The sequence below is a fragment of the Vulpes vulpes genome, chromosome 6, assembly GCF_048418805.1.
Source record: "Vulpes vulpes isolate BD-2025 chromosome 6, VulVul3, whole genome shotgun sequence".
Lineage (NCBI taxonomy): Eukaryota > Metazoa > Chordata > Mammalia > Carnivora > Canidae > Vulpes > Vulpes vulpes.
Genome location: NC_132785.1, coordinates 128861136 through 128881285, shown reverse-complemented (window position 1 = coordinate 128881285; position 20150 = coordinate 128861136). Strand labels below are relative to the sequence as shown.

Genomic DNA, 20150 nt, shown 5'->3' with positions numbered 1-20150 from the left:
AAGCCATTTTTCTTTATTTTTTATTTTAGTAAACTGAAGGATTCCGAAGCCAAAAATAGAGAGTTATTAGAAGAAATGGAAATTTTGAAGAAAAAAATGGAAGAAAAATTCAGAGCAGATACTGGTAAATTAAAATTATAAGCTTCTGAATTATTTAAACGCAAGCTTTTTTTTGTTTTTTTTTTAGCAATATGATTTTGGTTTAGATTTAATAGTTTTTACTTACATAAAGAAAGCACTTAACACAACTTCAAAACCATAATTCTGAAATAAGGTGTGTCCAAAGATACCTTCCCCAAAGGTAAGCATGGGCTTTGGTTTATCCTTCCCCTTGCATCTTGAAATACACAGCAAATGCGTGTGTGTAAAGGTATGCATCCGTACCCCCCTGGTTACACAAGGCGGCCTACTCTGGGCTCCATTCTGTGTGTGGGGAGGGCCACAGTGTGCGAGATGGTTCCAGGTCCCTGTCGCCTCACAACCTTGCTGCACCGGGGGCTGTGGACGGCTGCTGGGCTATTCTCTTGCTGTCACAGAAAGTGCCGCAAGCAGTAGCCATATGTGTACAACGCTTCCTATTTCTCTGGGGGTATTTTTGAAAGTGGGATTGCTGGTTAAAGAGTAAACATGCATCCACTTACACTAGACATTGCCAGACTCTGCCCCGGAGGCTTGTGTCTATGCCTCCCTGCCGGCATGGCAGGCTGGGGCTCCCACCCCACAGCCTCACACCCAGAGCGGGACTGCATGCTGAATAGGTAAGAAGTAGCATTGGAACACCGAGTTCACTTGGATTTCTCTTTTCGTGAGCAAGATTGAGTGCCTTTTTATGTGTTTAAGGGCTATTCGTATTTCTGATTCTGTGATTTTTATATATTTGTATCTTTTGCCCATTTTTAAAAATTAAGGTTAAGCTTTTTCTTCTAGAAGCTTTTTTGTATATTGAGGATTAGAACCTTTTGTTTGTGATAGAAGTTGTAAAGTTTTCCCGGTTTGTCTTTTTATATATGTGTATGTGTGTGTATATATATATATATATATATACACACACACATACATACACACACACACACATACTCAGGTGGTTTTTTTGTTTTGTTTTATTTTTAGGGGGTTGGTTTTGGTTTTTACCAAGTATAATGTGTTTTAGTGCTTTTTTTGTTTTAATTTTTGTGCATCAGATTTATCAGTCTTCCTTTTCTTAAGTCATAGGAAAATATTCCCAATGCCCAGGTATTCAAGTAATTCATTCATGTTTTCCAATACTGGTATGATTTCATTTGTTAAATTTGGATTACTGATTGAATTAGAATTTACTCTGATGTAAATTTTGTGGAATGGATCTAGTTTATCTTTTTCCTGTGGCTATTTATCTAATACCAGTTATTGAAAAATTCCTCTCGTACTGATTTTATATGTGACTCTTAACACATGAGATTCCCCTGAGTACCTGAGTCTGTCTCTGAATTTTCCATCCTGTTCATTGTTCACTTGATTGTGATTAAAGAGGCTTTGGGAAATCTATTTTAATATCTGGTAGAGTTCCTCCCCCACCCCTCTTTTATAAAGATTTCTGATACCATCTTCTTGGTGACTCTCCCACATGATTGGACTGGAATCACATCACGTTCATCAGTTAGCTTATGGAGGATTGACATCTTGATTATGTTGCATCTTCCCATCTAAGCACAAGACTCCATCTTTTAAACCTGCTTTGACTGATTTTTGTTTCTTTCTTACAGGACTCAAACTTCCAGATTTTCAGGATTCAATATTTGAGTATTTCAACACTGCACCTCTTGCACATGATCTAACATTTAGAGTAAGTAGTTATTTTAAAAAGAGACAAATGAATTATTGTAAGTTAGAACTAGTATGACCTGCTCTGACCCTGTGCGGAGCCGCCAGCAACATCTAATGGCTTTCTCTCTCATGCGGACCAGGGTATTCAGTATATGAGGTTAGACACATGTAAGGTATTCGAAATGCTCCCAGAGAAGTCTCCTCAGAGCAAGTGGAAGTTTATTAATTAACTTAAAGTGTTCAGCATCTTCCAGGGAGAAATCCACCCTGGCCTCAGGCCATGTGCTATGTATTACAGGCAATTTTGAAAATACAAATTCTTACATTGCAGCAAATGAAGAATAAACGAGTCTCACTACCCTTTCAGTGACTTCTGTATGGCTCTATGGTTTGGCCTTAAGGATGGTTGGAAAAGGTGACTTATTAAGAATAGTCCAGCGATGGGTGCTCTGTGGCCCTCCTGGTGTCATAGGTCTGGGGTACGCCTCCACTCTGAGGGTGGCCTGCGTGGGTGTAGGTCAGAGCCACTTGAGGAAGGGGGGCTGTTGGTGCTGCAAGAGCCCCACTTCATCCTTCGTGTGCTGCACATGGACCCAGGGCAGTCTATCCCTCTTTTTCTAAAATGATAGGGACGGACCTTCACTGGTGATCCTTAAAACAAGCCAGAAAGTAAAAATAATGAAAGCAAATTTCGTTAATGGGAATTCTGGCAAAGTGTCATTGTTTTTATTGATTTCTAACTTTTTATTTAGAAAACTTTAAATCTGCAGGAAGGTTGAAAGACTAATACAGTAAACATACAGGTGTCTTACTGGCATTTTGCTGCATTTGCTTTGTCTTTCCCCATATGTGCACAGACGTGTCCCCTAACACTCCAGGGTCCATCATCTGAGAGCAGGGGTATTCTCCTCACATCACCATGCTGTTGTCACCAGGCAGAGGATGTTTTGCACCAAAGCTGTAGCAAAGCACACCTTTGCATTTTCCTTGTCATACCAACAAAGTCCCCCCCCTTTTTTTTTAAAGATTTTATTTGTTCATGAAAGACAGAGAGAGAGAGAGAGGCAGAGACACAGGCAGAAGGAGAAGCAGGCTTCATGCAGGGAGCCCGACATGGGACTTGATCCTGGGTCCCCAGGATCAGGCCCTGGGCTGATGGCAGTGCTAAACCGCTGAGCCACCCAGGCTGCCCAACGTCCTTTACCGCTGGTTGGCTTCCCCTTGTCAGGATCCAACCAGAGCTCATAGGTCGTATTCAGTCTTCCATCTGGAACAGTGCCTCCACTTCTCCCCACCCCCACTCTTTCTGACGTTGGCATTTCTGTAGTGGCCAGCCCAACTGTCTTGCAGGGTGCCCTGTGCTCTGGATTTGCATGAGAGCTCCTCGTGATTAGAACCGGGTTGAATGCTGGTATGGATGCTGCACGGGGGGTGATGTATACTTCCCACGTGTGTAGGTTGGAGTGCTAGGTTTCATCATTAGGGTGAGGTGGTATCTGCCAGGCCCTACCCCACTCCTCTGTCAGCGCTGGGTCTTTGGGATGGCTGCTGGGTATCTGTCTGGCAGCAGCCTTAGGGCAGCGGGCTGCTGTCTGTTGGCAGTCCCTGCCTGGGATCAGTTACTATAAAATCAAGCCGGCTGTTGCCCCCACCACTCTGGCTCGTACTGGCTGGTGTTCACCTGTCAAAATGGTTTCTTACCAAATTACCGATCCTTGTCTTCTCCTTGAAGTCCTCAGTTTTAAGAAGCAAATAGTTTTACTTGGTCCCCAGAAGCCAGTTCCTTCAGAAACCTGTTGTCTCGTAGGTCCCAAGCCTCTCCCAAGGCGGGAACACTAGGTGGGTCACTGTGGACCCAGGGCTGTCATTGCTAACAGGATGAAGGTGGCCAGGACAGCAGCATCATTTCTACAGAATTAGTACAAGAGTAGCAGCCCCTGGGGTGGGGTCTCACTCAATTGTCCCACCGCAGTTGGTGGCCAGCGAGCAGCTTCCTCCCAGGGCTAGGCCAGGCCGTTATCTCTGTGCCACCATGTCCAGGGCAGCCAGCACTCCTGCAGCCTCTCGTCAGTCCCAGTCCTTCCTGACCTCTGTGGTTTGAATAGGAAGGACATTCGTTCACGAAGAAAAAAAATCCTTGGTCAGAGTCTAGGTTTGTCAAGAGGTCTTTCCAGACCTGAGGATTGTCTTTTAGAAGCTGCTGCCCTGCTTTCATGGTATAAATACTAGAGTGCTTGACCACAGGGGTGGAATCAGTGTATTTTTGTGCAGAGTTTCATTGGGTGGGAGGTTGCAGTTGAGGACTCCCCCTTGTCCCCAACATCTCTGTAAATGCATTAAGTGCTGCCCATGCTGGCCCTCCACTGCCCTCCCTGTGTCCCTAGCAGCCCTCAGGTGTGGACAGCTTCTCGTCTTTAATTCCCATCCTTGAACCCACCAAGTGATAGAAACCAGCCAGGCTATTACGTGGCTGAAACGAAGTTACTTAGTAGTATTCCTTTACTCTTCATTTATCTGGAGATGGAACTCTAACACGTGTAACATACTTTATTCATGGGAGAAATGTGCTTAGTTTGTAGCTTTGATGATTAGCTAATTGATGTAGCAGCTCCCTTGTGCATTTGTTAATGAATTCAGAGACTGCAGTACACAGTTGTATGTGGCATGTGTAGTTCATGTGCAAGCGCGCTACCTTCCCATCTGAATTTGGCTCCTTGGACAGGAACCTCATTAATTACAACTTTTAGAAAGTATTTCTCTGATTTGCTTCATTGGGATTTCAATGTGGAACACCAGTTAAAGCTGTAAACTGCTCCCGTAGGAACCTCCCAGCCACCTCTGTGTCCTGGTGATAGCACTTACTGAGCATACGGATGTAGTCTGTGTGTGTCTGCAAATAGAGCCTTTCGTGAGGAAATAATTTCAGGAACACTCAAAATGAGGTCCTTTTTAAGTGGTTTTAGAATGAGCTTCAAATTAGATTCAAGGCTTTAGCTTCAGTTTCAGATTGTGAAATTAATTTGAGAATCTTGAGTTCTGAGAATAAAACATTGCTTCCCTGTGTCCTAAAACTTTCAGGGAAATTCTTAGTTCTGGGCATGGGTCCTCAGACCCCTGTTGATGTCAGAATTTCTTCTTGATCCCTGAAATGAAGTTAAAAATCATTTAACTCCATTATCTATGATACCAAGTACAGGTAAAACCACTTCTGAATGAGACCCGTGGGTCGGGTGGTCAGGAGAATGGGTGGTAAGGGCTGTGCGGGGAGGATGAGGCAGGTGGCCTCTGGCCTTTGGCAATGACCATGACTGGTCAGACCATGCAGTCACCACTGTGGTCTCAGAATGCCAGAGACGGTGGTCCTCAGGGGAGGCACCACAGCTGTGAGTGAAGTGGGCCATGAGGGGACATGACGGGAGTGAGGGGCTGGGCAGGGCAGCGGGGAGGACCCGTGGAATCAGAATCTGACTTCTGCAGCAGTTCTCTCCTTCTCACTGCGTCTCTGCCTTTGTTTTCACAGAGTGGCTCAGCTGCGGAGCAGGAAACACAGGCTCCGAAGCCAGAGGCATCCCCATCGGTTTCCGTGGCTGCCAGCACAGAACAGCAGGAAGTAAGCAATGTTGCCGTGTTGCTCCCCTACAAGCACTTGGGTCCCCTCCCCATCCATGTCCTTAATGGGCAGAGGCTGTGTTCATGCCAATGTAGCCTCCCTGGTCCTGCCTCCTGTAGCAAGATCCTTTGCCCACTGGTGGGCACAACTTATGTCTCCGAGTTATTGTCAGTGCACCAGCTGGACGATGGCTGCCCTGACAGATGTCTCAACAATGTAGGGAATTAAAAATGCCATTCATTATTAATTGGTTCTAGAGAGAAATGAACCCCAGGCAGGGTCTGATGCATAAGAGCAGTACCGAGCTCAAAGGATGCTCACCTGTCCCTGCTTGTCCCCAGGACATGGCTCGGGCCCTGCAGAGGCCACCCACCGTGCCGCTGCCTACCACGCAGCCCCTCACTCTGGCTGGACCAAAGGTAGGAGCCTGGCTTTGCACTTGTGCTACCTTCTCAGTTTTAGGAGGTAACTTTGTATAAATAAGATAGAAGTATTTTTGTATACACAGTAAGATCCTGGTGTCCTAGTAATGGTTTGCTGTGAGCAGTGTGGTCTGTGAAGTGTCAGGACACTGCTTCTCCTCTTCTCTCTTTTTTTTTTTAAGAATTTATTTGAGAGGGATCCCTGGGTGGCGCAGCGGTTTGGCACCTGCCTTTGGCCCAGGGCGTGATCCTGGAGACCCGGGATCGAATCCCATGTCGAGCTCCCGGTGCATGGAGCCTGCTTCTCCCTCAGCCTGTGTCTCTGCCTCTCTCTCTCTCTCTCTCTCTCTCTCTCTCTCTCTCTCTCTCTCTGTGTGACTATCATAAATAAATAAAAATTTTAAAAAAGAAAGAAATTATTAAAAAAAAAAAGAATTGAGAGAGAGCACGAGCAGGGGGAGGAGCAGAGGAAGAGGGAGAAGCAGACTCCCCACTAAGCAGGGAGCCCGATGCAGGGTTCAATCCCAGGACCCAGAGATCATGACCTGAGCCAAAGGAAGACACTTAACCGGCTGAGCCACCCAGGCACGCCTGACCCTGTGTCTCCTTAATGAAGTCCGTGAATGACACATGGTCACATGTTAATTGGGAAATTTCTGACTGTGGTCTCCTCTTCTTCATCTCCCAGATCCTGATCCCTTCTCACGCAGTGACCACTCTGTGTCACATGTCCACCATGCTCCTCCTTCCAGCTGACTTCCACTTGTCTGTCTGCACTTAGAATGGTAGAGAAGCATATGGTTCATGGGAGGGTGTTATTCCCCAGAGTAAGTGGAACTGCACCCAGCAGCGTGCAGTTGTGTAACTCATCTTTCCCACGAGTGTGTCTGGAGAGCCGAGTGCTAGCCCCACAGTTCTAGTGATAAGGAGGCCCAAAGTTTCAAGCTTAGCAGGCATTTGGCTTGATGCACTTAGATGCTTCATTTTCCTTTAACAAGGCATGGCCTCAGCCATAGACAGTGGCCCAGCTAGAGACAAGACACTTGACGTTGTTAGGCTTTGGGCTTGGATTCTTGCAGAGTAGACGGCCCTCTGGATTTTGTGTTGCTTTTTACAAATAGTCCTGTAGTATCTGTATCCCTGAGTAATAATCCATCCTTTTGCTATGTCAGAGCTTTATACACTCAGCGTCCTGCATCTCCAGCCTGCTCCTCTCTTCAGCCTCATGTTTCGTTTCCTTGTTGATCGTGTTGTGATACTTCTGCCCTCCCAACAAGGGGCGGAGAGGCCCTTCCACTTAAGAACAGGGCTGCAGTTCATTTCTTGCGTGTCTCTTGGTCTCACATGCAAGCGTGGCTCTGGGTGCCAGCCCACCCCAAAATGGGGGCCCAGGCCAGTGCCCAGGAGCCTCCAGGAGGCACAGTTCCCCTGCCCAGCCCTCCTTGCTGTTTTTGGTAGCATGACCACTCACCAGAGAAAACATGTTGATTGATTTTCTGGCTCAAGCTCTATAGGTGGGTGTTAAGCTCTACTCTTTGGTTAACACCAAGAAGGAGCATATACACCTCAGTGAAATTGCGCATTTGCAGCTTCTCAAGGTCATGCCCAAGTTTATAAACTTGATCACGAGCAGATTGATTGTCTCTGCCCAGAGCCTGGATCTCACCTTCTTGGTTTTCCTCCTCCAGCCGAAAGCTCATCAGTTCAGCATCAAATCCTTCTCCAGCCCCACACAGTGCAGCCACTGCACATCCCTGATGGTGGGGCTGATCCGGCAGGGCTACGCCTGCGAGGGTGAGTGTTAGCCGCATGCCATCTCAAGGGGAGCGTTATTCCAAAGTCAGATGAGGCTGTAGCATGAAGCCTAATGGTGAGCTAGCCGAGGGCAGGTTCTCGGTCTTTAGTTTTATAAATGCTCCGTAGAGGTTAGGGAGACACGGCCCAGAATCCTTGCTGCAGCAGGAGAGCCCAGCGCGGGGGGGCAGCCCAGGCTATCTGTGGGTTGTTGTTACTATAGAATGAAACATCCCCAGTTCTTCTGTAAAATCGAGAAGAGCAGAGAGTAAATAGAACTTTATGCTCTTCCACTGTCACATTATTTGAGGGTGAGCACCAGAATTTTGTCTCCTCATGTCATTGTTGGCCTCGTAACCACCTCTGTGCTGTGCTGCTGCCCTGTGCTGGGTGCTGCACTCACGTGGGCCACCGTGACCACCTCGGTGTGATGTGATTATCCACCTCACCACCGAGCAGCCAGCTGAATTCACACACAATGACAAGTGACAGCCGCTGGTCATGGGAAATTGCTCTGCAAAAGCAGCTTTGCGTGTTTCTATCTGGTAGAACCCTTTTTCCTTGTTTGCTGGCAGGCCTTCCAAGCGGCTGCTAGGACCCCTTGTATGTCTGCCCTGTTACACGCCTGCAGGTGGTTTGCTCTGCAGGCAATTTGGGGACATAGCTATGGGGAGTGAGGCACGGCTCCTGGGGGAGCAGCAGCTCTGTGGCCACGCCCCCAGTAAGGCCCCCACAGGCAGGCTCCAGAGCAACTCGGTGCCAGAGTCCCAGGGCTTTGTGGGAACTGTTCCAGAAACAGGATGTTGGGACCATTCCCATGACACGTGGACATGACCGAGAGGCCTCCTCTGTGGCAAACGCTCTCTGGCGGCTTCTGCTCTGGAGGAAGCAGGTTCTGATTGTGGTGCTTCTTCACTTTCCCAGTGTGCTCATTTGCTTGCCATGTGTCCTGCAAAGAGAGTGCTCCCCAGGTGTGCCCCATCCCTCCTGAGCAGTCCAAGCGGCCGCTCGGTGTCGACGTGCAGAGAGGCATAGGAACAGCCTACAAAGGCTATGTCAAGGTAGGACGTGTAAAGATCTGGGTGGGGACAGACACTTTTGCCTCAGCTCTGCTCTCCCTGTCTCGGGCCTGATGACCTACAGTCACACCACACTGTTCTTGACAGTGACCTTTGTGGCTTTGTGAAGTTTGTGCTGGTCCCAGGAGCCTCCCCTCCTGGGCAGTAAGGCCGCGGCTGGCCTTTCTGGCCCAGTGGAACGTGGTCACTGTTAACTGTAGGTCCCAAAGCCTACCGGGGTGAAGAAAGGATGGCAGCGGGCTTACGCGGTGGTCTGTGACTGCAAGCTCTTTCTGTACGACCTGCCTGAAGGAAAATCCACCCAGCCTGGTGTCGTCGCCAGCCAGGTCCTGGACCTCAGGTCTGTCCTGCGTGTTCTGTCCTGTTCTGTGAGTTCTGAGTGACTTCTCTTTAGCCAAAATGTGAGTTTGTTGCTGGGTAAACCTCATTTATACCTTCACTTCCTTAGTCAACAGAGTTCTAAAAACAGATGCTTGATGTGTGCACTAGAAACTTCCCTGCGTGGGTATTTTTGCACTCAGCAATTTGGCATAGGCATTTTAAGATGATTGCCTGCCCCAAGAACAGGTAGGAGATATCCCAGAAACACACTGCCCAGCCCAAGGAGTCAGCACCTGAACGTCCTGTGTGAAACCGAAATCTAGAGCCTTGGGCTTTGCCACATGACGCCCTCCCTCACCACTTCACCTGTCATCACGTGCCTTCGTAGTATCCGACGTACGGAGACGGCACAGTGTCTTCCCTCCCTCCTGGCCACCCTATGGTTAGCGTCCAGCTCCGTGTTTTCCCGTTTGTAAAATGGGCATGATTTCGTCATTAGGTCGGAGGTTAGTTGTGAAGATCAAAGCAGTTAATAGAAGGCACACGCTGAGCACAGGGCCTGATGTCCTGTCTGCCCATTGGCACCTGCCCCGGGCTAAGGACAGCAGGCTGCAGCGGGTGCCCCTGATGATGGTGTCAGGGACAGACATGTAGCTGAGTCACCTCCACTTCCAGATCCCTCAGGTGATCCCTCTTGTTGGTCACTGGGCACAGGTGGGCCCTGGCCTGGTAGCAAAGAGCCCCCCAGCAGGCTGCCCTGGGGTGTGGTGTCAGGTGGAGCTCAGGATTCAGGGTGTCAGATATGGGCCTTGTGCAGCTGTTTGCCCAGGTTGTGTCCCCTTCTTTAGAAGCCATTAACAAGCAGCCACTTGAGCATAGCCAAATATGGGCCTAATCAGCAATATGTTCGTAGCTGGAAGCATCTGGCATGGGCCAGAATAGTGTGGCTCAGGGAAGAGGCTTTTGCTCTCACATCCCTCATCACTACACCTGCAGGGTCGAGTCTGTTGGCTTTGTCAGCATAAGGCACTCTTATCCAGGGGGAGGCAAGGGGCCTATCTTATATTCTGGAACGTAGAGCCGTGAAAGTGTCCTTTCTCATGAGATCCATAACACAGAGGGGTGGGGGACAGGCCTGTGTGCACATTCCTTTCTGATGTTCCAGGTGTTCTGTTTCTTACCAGAGACGAGGAGTTCTCGGTGAGCTCGGTCCTGGCCTCAGACGTCATACATGCTTCACGCCGAGATATCCCGTGTATATTCAGGGTACGCTTTTTTTGTTTCCTAGAGAGGTTTTGTTAATCCTAAAAAAGAAATCTCATGGTTAGAATAGAGCAGTTCTTTGGAGCATTTCAGTGTGCTAGCAGACCCAGAGTGGACCTCCTGTCCCCACACCTCCTGTCTTGCTCCAGTTGCCTTCCCTCATGTTGAGGTCCCTCCTCCCCAGGACCTTGTCTCCCCCGCCTCACCGGCACTGCCTTCCATCCTGTGTCCCACCTGCTCCGTATGTCCAGTCGCAGCGCACCTGATGTTGGGAGTGCCTCGTGATCATTTACAGATGGAATGTGGCTTCCCTAGGACTTCTGGTCCTCAACTGGAGCAAAACAGGAAGGAACCAGTAGATGTTTCCCAGCAGCAATTTTGTTGCCAAGATAGATAATTGTGTCCCCAAGTTCATATTAGATGGTATGGCATTAGGAATCCTCTGAGCGATCATGGATTAGGGAAAGGATCACCCCCTACCACTCCATTGGGAATTTTTATAAACACAGTAGAATTTTCACTGACCACAAAGTGAAATCCAGGAATGCTCTTTCCTTAACTGACCTATCTGTACAGAAAGTGCCTCTTATGTATGATACAGAAAGTTGCCATCATTGTGTGCTTAAAAGATGAGCGTTCCATAGCAGCTAACGCCATCCAGGCTTCCTGCTCCCCTGCTCAGGTGACACTCACAGGGAAGCATGTTTGGGCAGAGCGTTTTGTGGGAGATCCTATTTTTACTGCACATATTCTGAAAATCTGTTTTTAATTCTAGTAAAAACATTCAAGAAATCAGGATTAAAATGGGATAACCACATCACAGGGTTGCCAAGAACAGAATTGACTAAAATCTGACAAGGAAGGGGTGTAGAACAACACAGTTCTCTTTATAACTGTGCCCCCACCTGTTTATGGCAGCAGAGCCCCTCGCAGCCTCTGCGAGCACCCCAGAATCACCACAGTGCAGGAGGCATGTCCTCCTGTCCTCCACCTGCAGGGCTGGGCTGTGGGCCTGTTTGCTGTGGTTTGGTTGTCTTATGGTTCTTCTCTTTGTCTGTCATGAAGGTGACAGCCTCTCTCTTAGGGACACCTTCTAAGACCAGCTCACTGCTCATTCTGACAGAAAATGAGAACGAAAAGAGGAAGTGGGTTGGGATTCTAGAAGGACTGCAGTCGATCCTTCACAAGAACCGCTTGAAGAACCAGGTGGTGCACATTCCACAAGAAGCTTACGACAGCACGCTCCCTCTCATCAAGGCCGTCCTGAGCGCCGCCGTCGTGGGTGCGTGCTCTCAACGCAGAGGGTGTCAGAGGGTGCCGTGTGCCTGTGGTGGCTGAACTGAACGCAGACCAAGGCCGCGGTGGTGGTGTCCCTTGACTTTAGTTCCTGCATCTACCATGAGAAGCAAACGGTGTGTGCCGCCGGTACTGACGTCATGTTGTTCTTACTCCTCTGCCTTGACAGATGGGGACAGGATTGCAGTCGGCCTAGAAGAAGGGCTTTATGTCATAGAGGTGACCCGGGATGGTGAGTGCACAGGGGTGCGGGTTCGTGAACCTCCCTGTTCACCCAGACGGGTGCAGGATGCGTAGTAGGAGCCTGCCAGCCTGCAAGGGCTAGGACACAGTCGGTGATGCGTAAAGTACGTCAGTAAGGGGAAAGGCAAACAGCTGAGGAACATGATTTGCCCCAGATAAGGGGCAAACGTTCAGCATATGTGTGTGGGGTGGCCGTGGTGCCTCCACACTAGGGCAGGGCCCTACTCACGGGCTCGACAGAGCACAGAGACCCGTACTGCGGGTGGGGATGCCACGCTGCTTGCTGCGCTTGCTGAGCCCGTCTCCAGGAGGGTTGAGTTAGGGAGTCAGGGGCCGGGAGAGCTTCCTAAAAGGAGGATCGTTTACATTCCTCGATGTCCTGGGGTCTTCCTGAAACTTTACTTCCTTTGCTTCCAAGTTTGACATTTCATTCTCCCCAGGAAGAAAATGCAAAGAAGGCGCTGCTCCATGCTGGGCAGCTTTCCCTCTCTGAGCCCGGTGTGCATGCGTGTCCCTACCAGGGGTGGCCACAGCCCACTCGGGGCCATTGGTTCCACAGGTTCCAGACCAAGGGCTTTGCTCAGAGAGTCCTTAATGCAGTTAGGGTATTGGGGATAATTGGGTTAATTTGGGGGCTCAGTGAGGTGGTCACATGCTTTCAGAGAGTTTACCTGAGGGTCCAGTGAGGTTGGAGCCAGGCCTTCGTTCCCCAAATGCAGCCTAGGGTTCTTGTTTTCAGGGATGAGCTGGAATGAGGTCCAGATCCACCCCCTGGGCCACAATGTGCTTGGCTTCTCCCAGCCGGGTGGCCCTGGTACCGTGGAGGGGGGGGCAAGAATGTGAGAATGGGGGCTTCTGAAGGAGGGCGCTGCCCTGGTGTCTGCAGGACATGTTGGCAGGGGTGGAGGAGCGTTCTAGAGCCTGTTCGTGGGAAGGGAGCCGATGGGGGAGATTCCTGGGACACTTGGGCAGATGCTTGTGAGCCGCTGTGAGATCTCGGTGTTCCATTTCTGCAGTGATTGTCCGTGTTGCTGACTACAAGAAAGTCTACCAGATTGAGCTTGCTCCCAAAGAGAAAGTCGCCGTCCTCCTCTGTGGCCGGAACCACCATGTCCATCTCTGTCCGTGGTCTGCCTTCGATGGGGCGGAAAGCAACGTTGACATCAAGCTTCCAGAAACAAAAGGCTGCCAGCTCATAGCGACTGCGACACTGAGGAAGAGCTCTTCCACCTGCCTGTTTGCGGCTGTGAAACGGCTGGTCCTCTGCTATGAGGTCCAGAGAACTAGGCCTTTCCACAGGAAGGTCAATGAAATCGTGGCCCCTGGCACTGTGCAGTGGATGGCCGCACTCAAGGACAAGCTCTGTGTTGGCTACCCTTCTGGGTTCTCTCTGCTGAGCCCCCAGGGGGACGGGCAGGCTCTAACCCTGGTAAATCCCAATGACCCCTCGCTTACGTTCCTCTCACAGCAGTCTTTTGATGCCCTTTGTGCTGTGGAGCTCAAAAGCGAGGAGTACCTGCTTTGCTTCAGCCACATGGGACTGTACGTGGACCCACAAGGTCGGAGGTCACGCATGCAGGAGCTCATGTGGCCTGCGGCGCCTGTTGCCTGTAGTATGTATATGTTTTTCTGTTGCCATATCCCTGTTGCTGCTCTTCACCTCGACAGCATGCGTTCTAGTTTGCTTTGGTTTGTCTCTCAGTTCCCATAGCAGAGCAGTTAGAGAGGCACCAGAGAGGTGGGCTTCGAGCATTTCTTGAAGAGGAGATGTGGTCCCAACACCACGTCTCGGTCCAGCCACAAGAAGGGGAGCTGAGGTGGGCTTCCCTCTCGCGCCAGCCTCCTGCCCGCGGTGCCTTTCTCTCCCAGAGCACGAGGGCTTTGCAGGGGTCCCTCACCTGAAGAACCCCAGTGGGCATAATTTATAAGCTCATACAGTAACCCAAACAAACTAAAGTAGGTTTTGGTAGCCAGAAAATTATGCTCCAGTGTGCAGGGTAAAGTTCCTGCTGGGACCAACCTTGTCCCTGGAAGTGCCAGGAGGTGTGTCCTTTTGTTCACCTAGTTTCAGTGGCTTTCTGTGGCACGGGGGTCCCTGGACAGGAGTCGTTAAGACCTGAGCCTGGAGCGTCAGGGCCTGGACTCGGCTCTGTGGGGGCGCTTCCCACCTAGCCTGCTGTCTGGTCGCTCTGAGTAGACTCTACACCTCAGAGTCCACCTGCTTGATGTATCTCAAGCCGGTGAGGCAGCAGGGCAGATAGAGCAGAGAGGAATTAGAAGGGTCGCAGGGACATGCTGATTTTGAGCTGATGGGGATGGGGACGGGGTGGCAGGTGGGGGTCATATTTTCCTTAATCACCTTAAAGGACCATGTTGTGGGTGCCTCATTGCTGGCCACGCCGAGTTGGCAGAGTGTGTTGGGTCCAGGACGCAGGGCCTCGCTGCACATTGCCTGGCTGGGTCAGCCTGCAGCAGAGGCAGGTGGTGGCGGCGGGCCAGGGCCTACTGCCGGGACGCTCCCTGACGGGCCTCTGCCCGCCCTATCCTCCACACGGGCAGATGCCTGTCTGTCGAGCTCTTTTCCTCCTGAAACTTAGGTTTTTGAAAAGTTGATTGTGGAAAGGTCACTGAGCGTGATATTTCAGCATCCTGGCTGTGTGACTGGCATGGATACCTGATGCTCCCGTGTGTGCCCTTTCCAGTTCTCGCTCCACCTTCATGGCCGTTTTGCTCCCTTGTGCACAGTACAGACACCAAATCAGCTTTAGAGCTGGCGAAAAATAAGTAACTAACGTTCAGGCTGCAGAACTAAAACTCTGTTGCCTCCTTGTCCCATGCCCGTGCTGAGCATTTGTGTGTGTTACCTGTCCCTAGTCACGGAGGGAGGCGCAGTCCTGCTGTGCCAGGGACAGAGGGCTGTGCAGAGGACACGGCAGAGCCGGGCTCAACCACAGATCTGCCAGGCTCGCCAGCCCATCCTCTCGCCACTGGCACTGATGTTTTAATTCACATTTTTCTTTAGATTGGACATTTCAGTTTACCACTTTATTAGCAAGCCACACACCCAGCTCTCTCCTTGGCTCCTTGCAAAGGACGCCCCACATATTCCCAAGTAAGAGGAGCTGCCCCAGGAGCCTCTGAAAGTCACTTGAGAAAGTTTTTCTGGTGTGTCACTTCTGTAATGGCCTGCTGGCTAGTTCCAGCATCTCGGCCACTTCCTAAACCCTGTTTTATTTTCCTTTTTGTATTTAAAAGAGAAGGGCTGGCCACACAGCCCATTGGAAATTTGACAGCAACACATCAAAAGTTCATCTTCGGTTAGTGACGCGTGACACAAAGTTTTAAGTGAACCCTGGATGGCAGAAGGACCCGGAGCAGAGACTGAGCCTGCCTCGCCATCCCCAGCAGACCCTCTTCTGTGGCCTGCTTTCTTTCCCACAGTTCAGATAGTTTTACTGCAGTTCTAAAGGTGGGGACTGTACCCTGAAACTTAAAATGTCAGCTGGGCCGGCAGTCCTGGGTGTATCCCATCACTCAGGACCAGGAGGAATGGCCCCGCTGCGGGGCTCATCGCAGGAAGCTGGTTACCATCCCAGGTGTGTTCAGACCACCGAAGGGCTGCCTGCAAACACCCCGAAGGACCGATTTCATAGAAAGCTGGTGGGTTCGCCTAGTAGGTGGGGGTGTAGACAGGCAAGATTGTTGCCCCAGAGCTAAACGGCAATTCTGTTTGGAGATTTTAAATACTGACTCAGGAACCTGACTTTCTGGCATCTTTTAAAGGAATTTGCCTCAAAACAACGCCCGGCCCTTACCTAAATATCAGATGCATCGAGCCTGAGGCAGTTGTTTTTGCAGTAATTGTATAAGAAAATTAAATGAAAAAGCTAACTTTTTAAACAGACCCTCCTTGGCATCTGTAACATGGTGTTTAAAATGCTGTTGAGTTAGAGGAGACAGTAAAGCATTTAAACGTGGTAGGTTTGTATGAAATTTAAAGCAAAGGTTTCTTTCCTAGAGCACCAACGTGAGAGTATCTCCCACCTTGAATGGTTGTAACCCCTAAGCTGAGGGTGCGTGGTCCCCCTTGCACTTTCTCACATTCCCAGGTATTGGGGCCTCACCACCACCCTCCAGGGTGGTCTGGGACGGGGGGCATCAGTCTCTCACCTGGCTTCGCTCCGTCTGTGCTAGGTTGCAGTCCCTCTCACGTCACGGTGTACAGTGAGTATGGCGTGGACGTTTTTGACGTGCGCACCATGGAGTGGGTCCAGACCATCGGCCTGCGGAGGGTAAGGCCCCCAGGGTGGTGTGGCTGGCCCCGTCCCACCCTGCCACCAGCCATGTGGCTACCCTCCTTCCCTCTCTGCTGTCCTACACAGATAAGACCGCTGAACTCTGAGGGCACCCTCAACCTCCTCAACTGCGAGCCTCCCCGCCTCATCTACTTCAAGAGCAAGTTCTCCGGTAAGACTTTCTCAGCAGGTGGCAGTGAAGGGAGGGGGGAGGCAGGGCCTGGGTGTCACCAACACGAGGGCCACGTGAAACCACTGGCACCATTCTGCACGCCTACAGGAACGGTCCTCAATGTGCCCGACACGTCTGATAACAGCAAGAAGCAGATGCTTCGGACCAGAAGCAAGAGGCGCTTTGTCTTCAAGGTGCCAGAGGAGGAGAGGCTGCAGCAGCGGCGGTAAGAGTGAAATCCCTGGCCCGGCTCGGCCTCGCTCAGGAGGGATGTGTGAGAGCTGGAAAGATTTTGACATATTTGTGAATCTCAAAAATACTTTTCTTTCCCTCAGAGAGATGCTTAGAGACCCGGAACTGAGATCCAAAATGATATCCAACCCAACGAACTTCAACCACGTGGCCCACATGGGCCCAGGTGATGGGATGCAGGTGCTCATGGACTTGCCTCTGGTGAGCTCCTGGGACAAGACAGGGGAGGGGGGGTGGGGGCAGAGCTGAGCAGACCCGCAGCACCTGCTGCATGAGCCTGTCTCCATGGCACCTCCTTCACCCGCGGCTCCTTACTGCCTTAGCGGGCCCCACAGCCACTCCCAGGGGCTTGGTATTTATTTGTGTATTTGTAAACACAAATACATTTGTGCATTTATACTTCTTTGGTGTATGTCACCATTTCAGGCTCTTAGTATTTTGTAAGGAAACTAGCTGTCAAAATATGAAATAGAATTTTACTTGACCTAAGATTGTTAATTCCCAATTCTTAGCTCAAAATTGGCCTGGCGCACTGTCCAGGGAGCAAGGTTCCAGGCCCTTGGCTGTGTTCTGTGGTGCCCACTTTGCAGTTGGCCTACCTGCTGGGCTGGGACTCAACGTGGTTCTACCCCGGGGTCAGCCTGCATTCCCAGCCCGGGCACCCCAAGTGTGCTCACCACCCTTCTCTCCACCCAGAGCGCCGTGCCCCCCTCTCAGGAGGAAAGGCCTGGCCCTGCTCCCCCCAGTCTGTCCCGGCAGCCTGTGCCCAGGAACAAGCCCTACATCTCGTGGCCCTCATCAGGTACCAAGGATGTCCAGGAGTGGGGACCTGGCCTGCTGGGACTCCGGGATTTCAGTTCAGCTCTGGACTCTTTTCCCTAAGATGATGGCTGTTCTCATTCCATAGGTGGGCCAGAGCCTGGGGTGGCTGTGCCTCTGAGGAGTATGTCCGACCCCGACCAGGACTTTGACAAAGAGGTACGACTTGCCTCCTTACAGGGACGCCACCTGAGTGTCTGCAGCTCTTCATGTGGAGGAGAATCAGTGGTGATGGAACAGCCACATGGGGCACAGCAGGCTCAGGAAAGGGGGAACAGGGGTGCAATTTCGCCACCACTGCAGAAAGAAGAGCAGCCTGGTGATGGGCGGGCCTGAGTGCTTATCACCACCGCATCTGGGGTTCCCGACTCGTGACTTTGCCGGGCTGTGCTGAAGGAGCGGTAGGACAGCATGGGCTCTGTGACCATGAGTCTGCTGGGAGAAAGGTGTGGATTCCCATTTCTGGGTAATGGCCTGAGCAGCAGGCTCTTCCATCAGACCTAGGCCTCTGCAGCCAGGCCTCTTTCTGGGCTTTGCTCCCGAGTCCCGGGCCCCTCCAGGCACAGGTGGCTGCCCTGAGCAGGGATGGCGGGCACAAGACCCCTGGGTGCTGACGGGTGGGGGCCACCCTGCTGTGTGACTGAGAAATGAAAGCCTTTCCAACAAAAGTCCAGCAAGCTTCTCTCTTCTAGACTTCTCCGTGTACTTCTATATGTTCAGATGGCCTTGTGCATCTTGAGAGCCTTCCAAGTCAGTCTCTCTCCCCTGTTGCTCTGATGGCCGTTCAGGATCAGTGTGTGGGGCCAGTGTGGCCCGGGGGCTCTTAGGGTGTTCCGGGCCCTGCCGTGGCGGGCAGCATCTTTGTGCACACTGAAGCACGCCTCTGCGAGATGGTAGTGAGGGCAGTGCAGGAGCCCGTGCTCGCCAGTCTTCGTGCCCTCGTGGGCTTGCTCGCCTGCCCTGTTGTCCCTGGGACCCCGCCCGGGGCTAGGCCTGCATGTACATGTGTGGGGCTGAATGAATGGCAAACACAGAAGGTCTTCCCTCACGTGTTCCTGGCTCTCAGAGGTCCATGCTCATTCCCAGCATGGGGCCGGCCATTTCTTCCTCCAGGGCCCGCTGCACACCCTCACCCTGCTCACTGGTGCATAGGAGCTCTCTTCTCACTGTGAACACAGTCCGTTGCAGGTGCTAATTCTCACGCAGTCCAGTCTTTCTCAGCTGAGTAAACATTCTCTTATGGTCTCCTTGGGAGTTTGGCAGGGTTCCTTGGTGTGTCGTCGTGCCATCATGACGTTGGTCAGTGAGAGAGAGTGTCCTGACCAAGTGCATGTTTGTAGGCAAGCACCTGAGTTTATTTCTTTTGGAAGTGGATGGCACCCTGGCCCTGTGCCATTTATGTCTCTCCAACTTGAAATGTTGTCTTTATTATATATGTTCAACTCCTTTGTTCACCTGTTTCTACTTCTAGACAGCCCATCCACCAGTGGATGGATTCTTTTCCTTCATCAGCGTCTGTGCCGCCTGTGGCAGATTGGGCAAAGCATATCTCTTTGTTCTCTCTTTAATAACAGTTTCTTAGCTGTTTTTATTTTCTGTAATGAACTTTGTTTCTTCTAAGTATATTTATTAAATAACAGCTGTATCCAGTGTGGGACTCGAACCCATGACCCTGGGATCAAGAGTCACATGCTCATGCAACTGAGCTAGCCAGGTGCCCCTCTACAAATAAGTTTTTAAACTGGCTTGTTGGCTTAACAGTAAAAAAGTAAAAATTGTGTTGAGCCTCTCATTGGGATTACATTAAGTTCACAGATTAATTTCGGGGATATCCATTATCTTGACTTTTCCTTTATGGGAACATTGGGTGTCTCTCCAGTTGATGGTTTCCCTCCTACAGGGAGTGCATGTTTGTGGTAAGTTATTCTTAAGAATTTGAAGGGTTTTGTTGCCGTTGTGACTAGACTGTGATCTTTCATTAAATCCCTGGGGGTCATTGCTGGTGTCTCTACAAGTGGGTGACTTTGGACTGTTTGGTGTCTAGCTACCTTGCTGAATTCTTTTTTTTTTTTTTTTTTTTTAAGATTTATTTATTTATTTATGATAGAGAGAGGCAGAGACACAGGAGGAGGGAGAAGCAGGCTCCATGCCAGGAGCGTGACGCAGGACTCGATCCCGGGACTCCAGGATGGCGCCCTGGGCCAAAGGCAGGCACCAAACCGCTGAGCCACCCAGGGATCCCCTACCTTGCTGAATTCTGATTGGCACTCATATTTGGTTGATGGCCTTAGAGTTCTGTGTCTCTGAGCCTGGGAAGGGGTGGGGGTACGGGTGCAGAGGTGGGCGTTGCCTCGCTCAGCACACTGGCCGGGGCTCCTGAGAGCAGAGGTTTCGGTCACCAGCGGCATGGGCTCTGTGTCCACCCAGCTCCACTAAGACTCATGCCACCTGTGCTTCCTGGCGGGCACCTCTCCCCTGGCTGGGAAGTGGTTTTCCCCTCCTTGCTCAGGGAGAGCTTTTTTCAAGTAACGACGGAGTGATGGATGTTATGTTAATCAGATGCTTCCGTCTACGGTTTCCACAGTGACCACTTTCATGGGTTTTCTCCCCAGCCTCTTCATGTTGGAGTGGACGTCCTCAACCTCCTGAGAGTAAATCTCCCTCGGTTGTGATGTGCTATTTCACCACTTGAGCACACTGATAGATTGGGCTTGGGATTGTGGTGTTGATCGTGTGCTCTGTGCTCTGTGTGGCCACCTTTGTCCTCAGAGCTGGGCTAGC

At 50.9% G+C, this 20150-nt stretch overlaps 1 protein-coding gene across 2 annotated transcripts in view; it reads left to right on the top strand.

The window, feature by feature from the left end:
- The window catches only part of CDC42BPB (CDC42 binding protein kinase beta), a 104537-nt gene that overhangs the window by 79655 nt on the left and 4732 nt on the right, over nucleotides 1-20150 (top strand). For both annotated transcript variants that reach the window (XM_026012633.2, XM_072762379.1), the window contains 17 exons: nucleotides 30-124; nucleotides 1743-1822; nucleotides 5324-5413; nucleotides 5755-5832; nucleotides 7524-7629; nucleotides 8554-8690; nucleotides 8909-9048; nucleotides 10214-10295; nucleotides 11358-11574; nucleotides 11758-11820; nucleotides 12848-13444; nucleotides 16026-16123; nucleotides 16214-16298; nucleotides 16407-16524; nucleotides 16634-16751; nucleotides 17247-17352; nucleotides 17458-17528. In XM_026012633.2, the coding sequence (XP_025868418.1) occupies nucleotides 30-124; nucleotides 1743-1822; nucleotides 5324-5413; nucleotides 5755-5832; nucleotides 7524-7629; nucleotides 8554-8690; nucleotides 8909-9048; nucleotides 10214-10295; nucleotides 11358-11574; nucleotides 11758-11820; nucleotides 12848-13444; nucleotides 16026-16123; nucleotides 16214-16298; nucleotides 16407-16524; nucleotides 16634-16751; nucleotides 17247-17352; nucleotides 17458-17528 (2281 nt within the window). The remainder of the gene's footprint in view (nucleotides 1-29; nucleotides 125-1742; nucleotides 1823-5323; nucleotides 5414-5754; nucleotides 5833-7523; nucleotides 7630-8553; nucleotides 8691-8908; nucleotides 9049-10213; nucleotides 10296-11357; nucleotides 11575-11757; nucleotides 11821-12847; nucleotides 13445-16025; nucleotides 16124-16213; nucleotides 16299-16406; nucleotides 16525-16633; nucleotides 16752-17246; nucleotides 17353-17457; nucleotides 17529-20150) is intronic.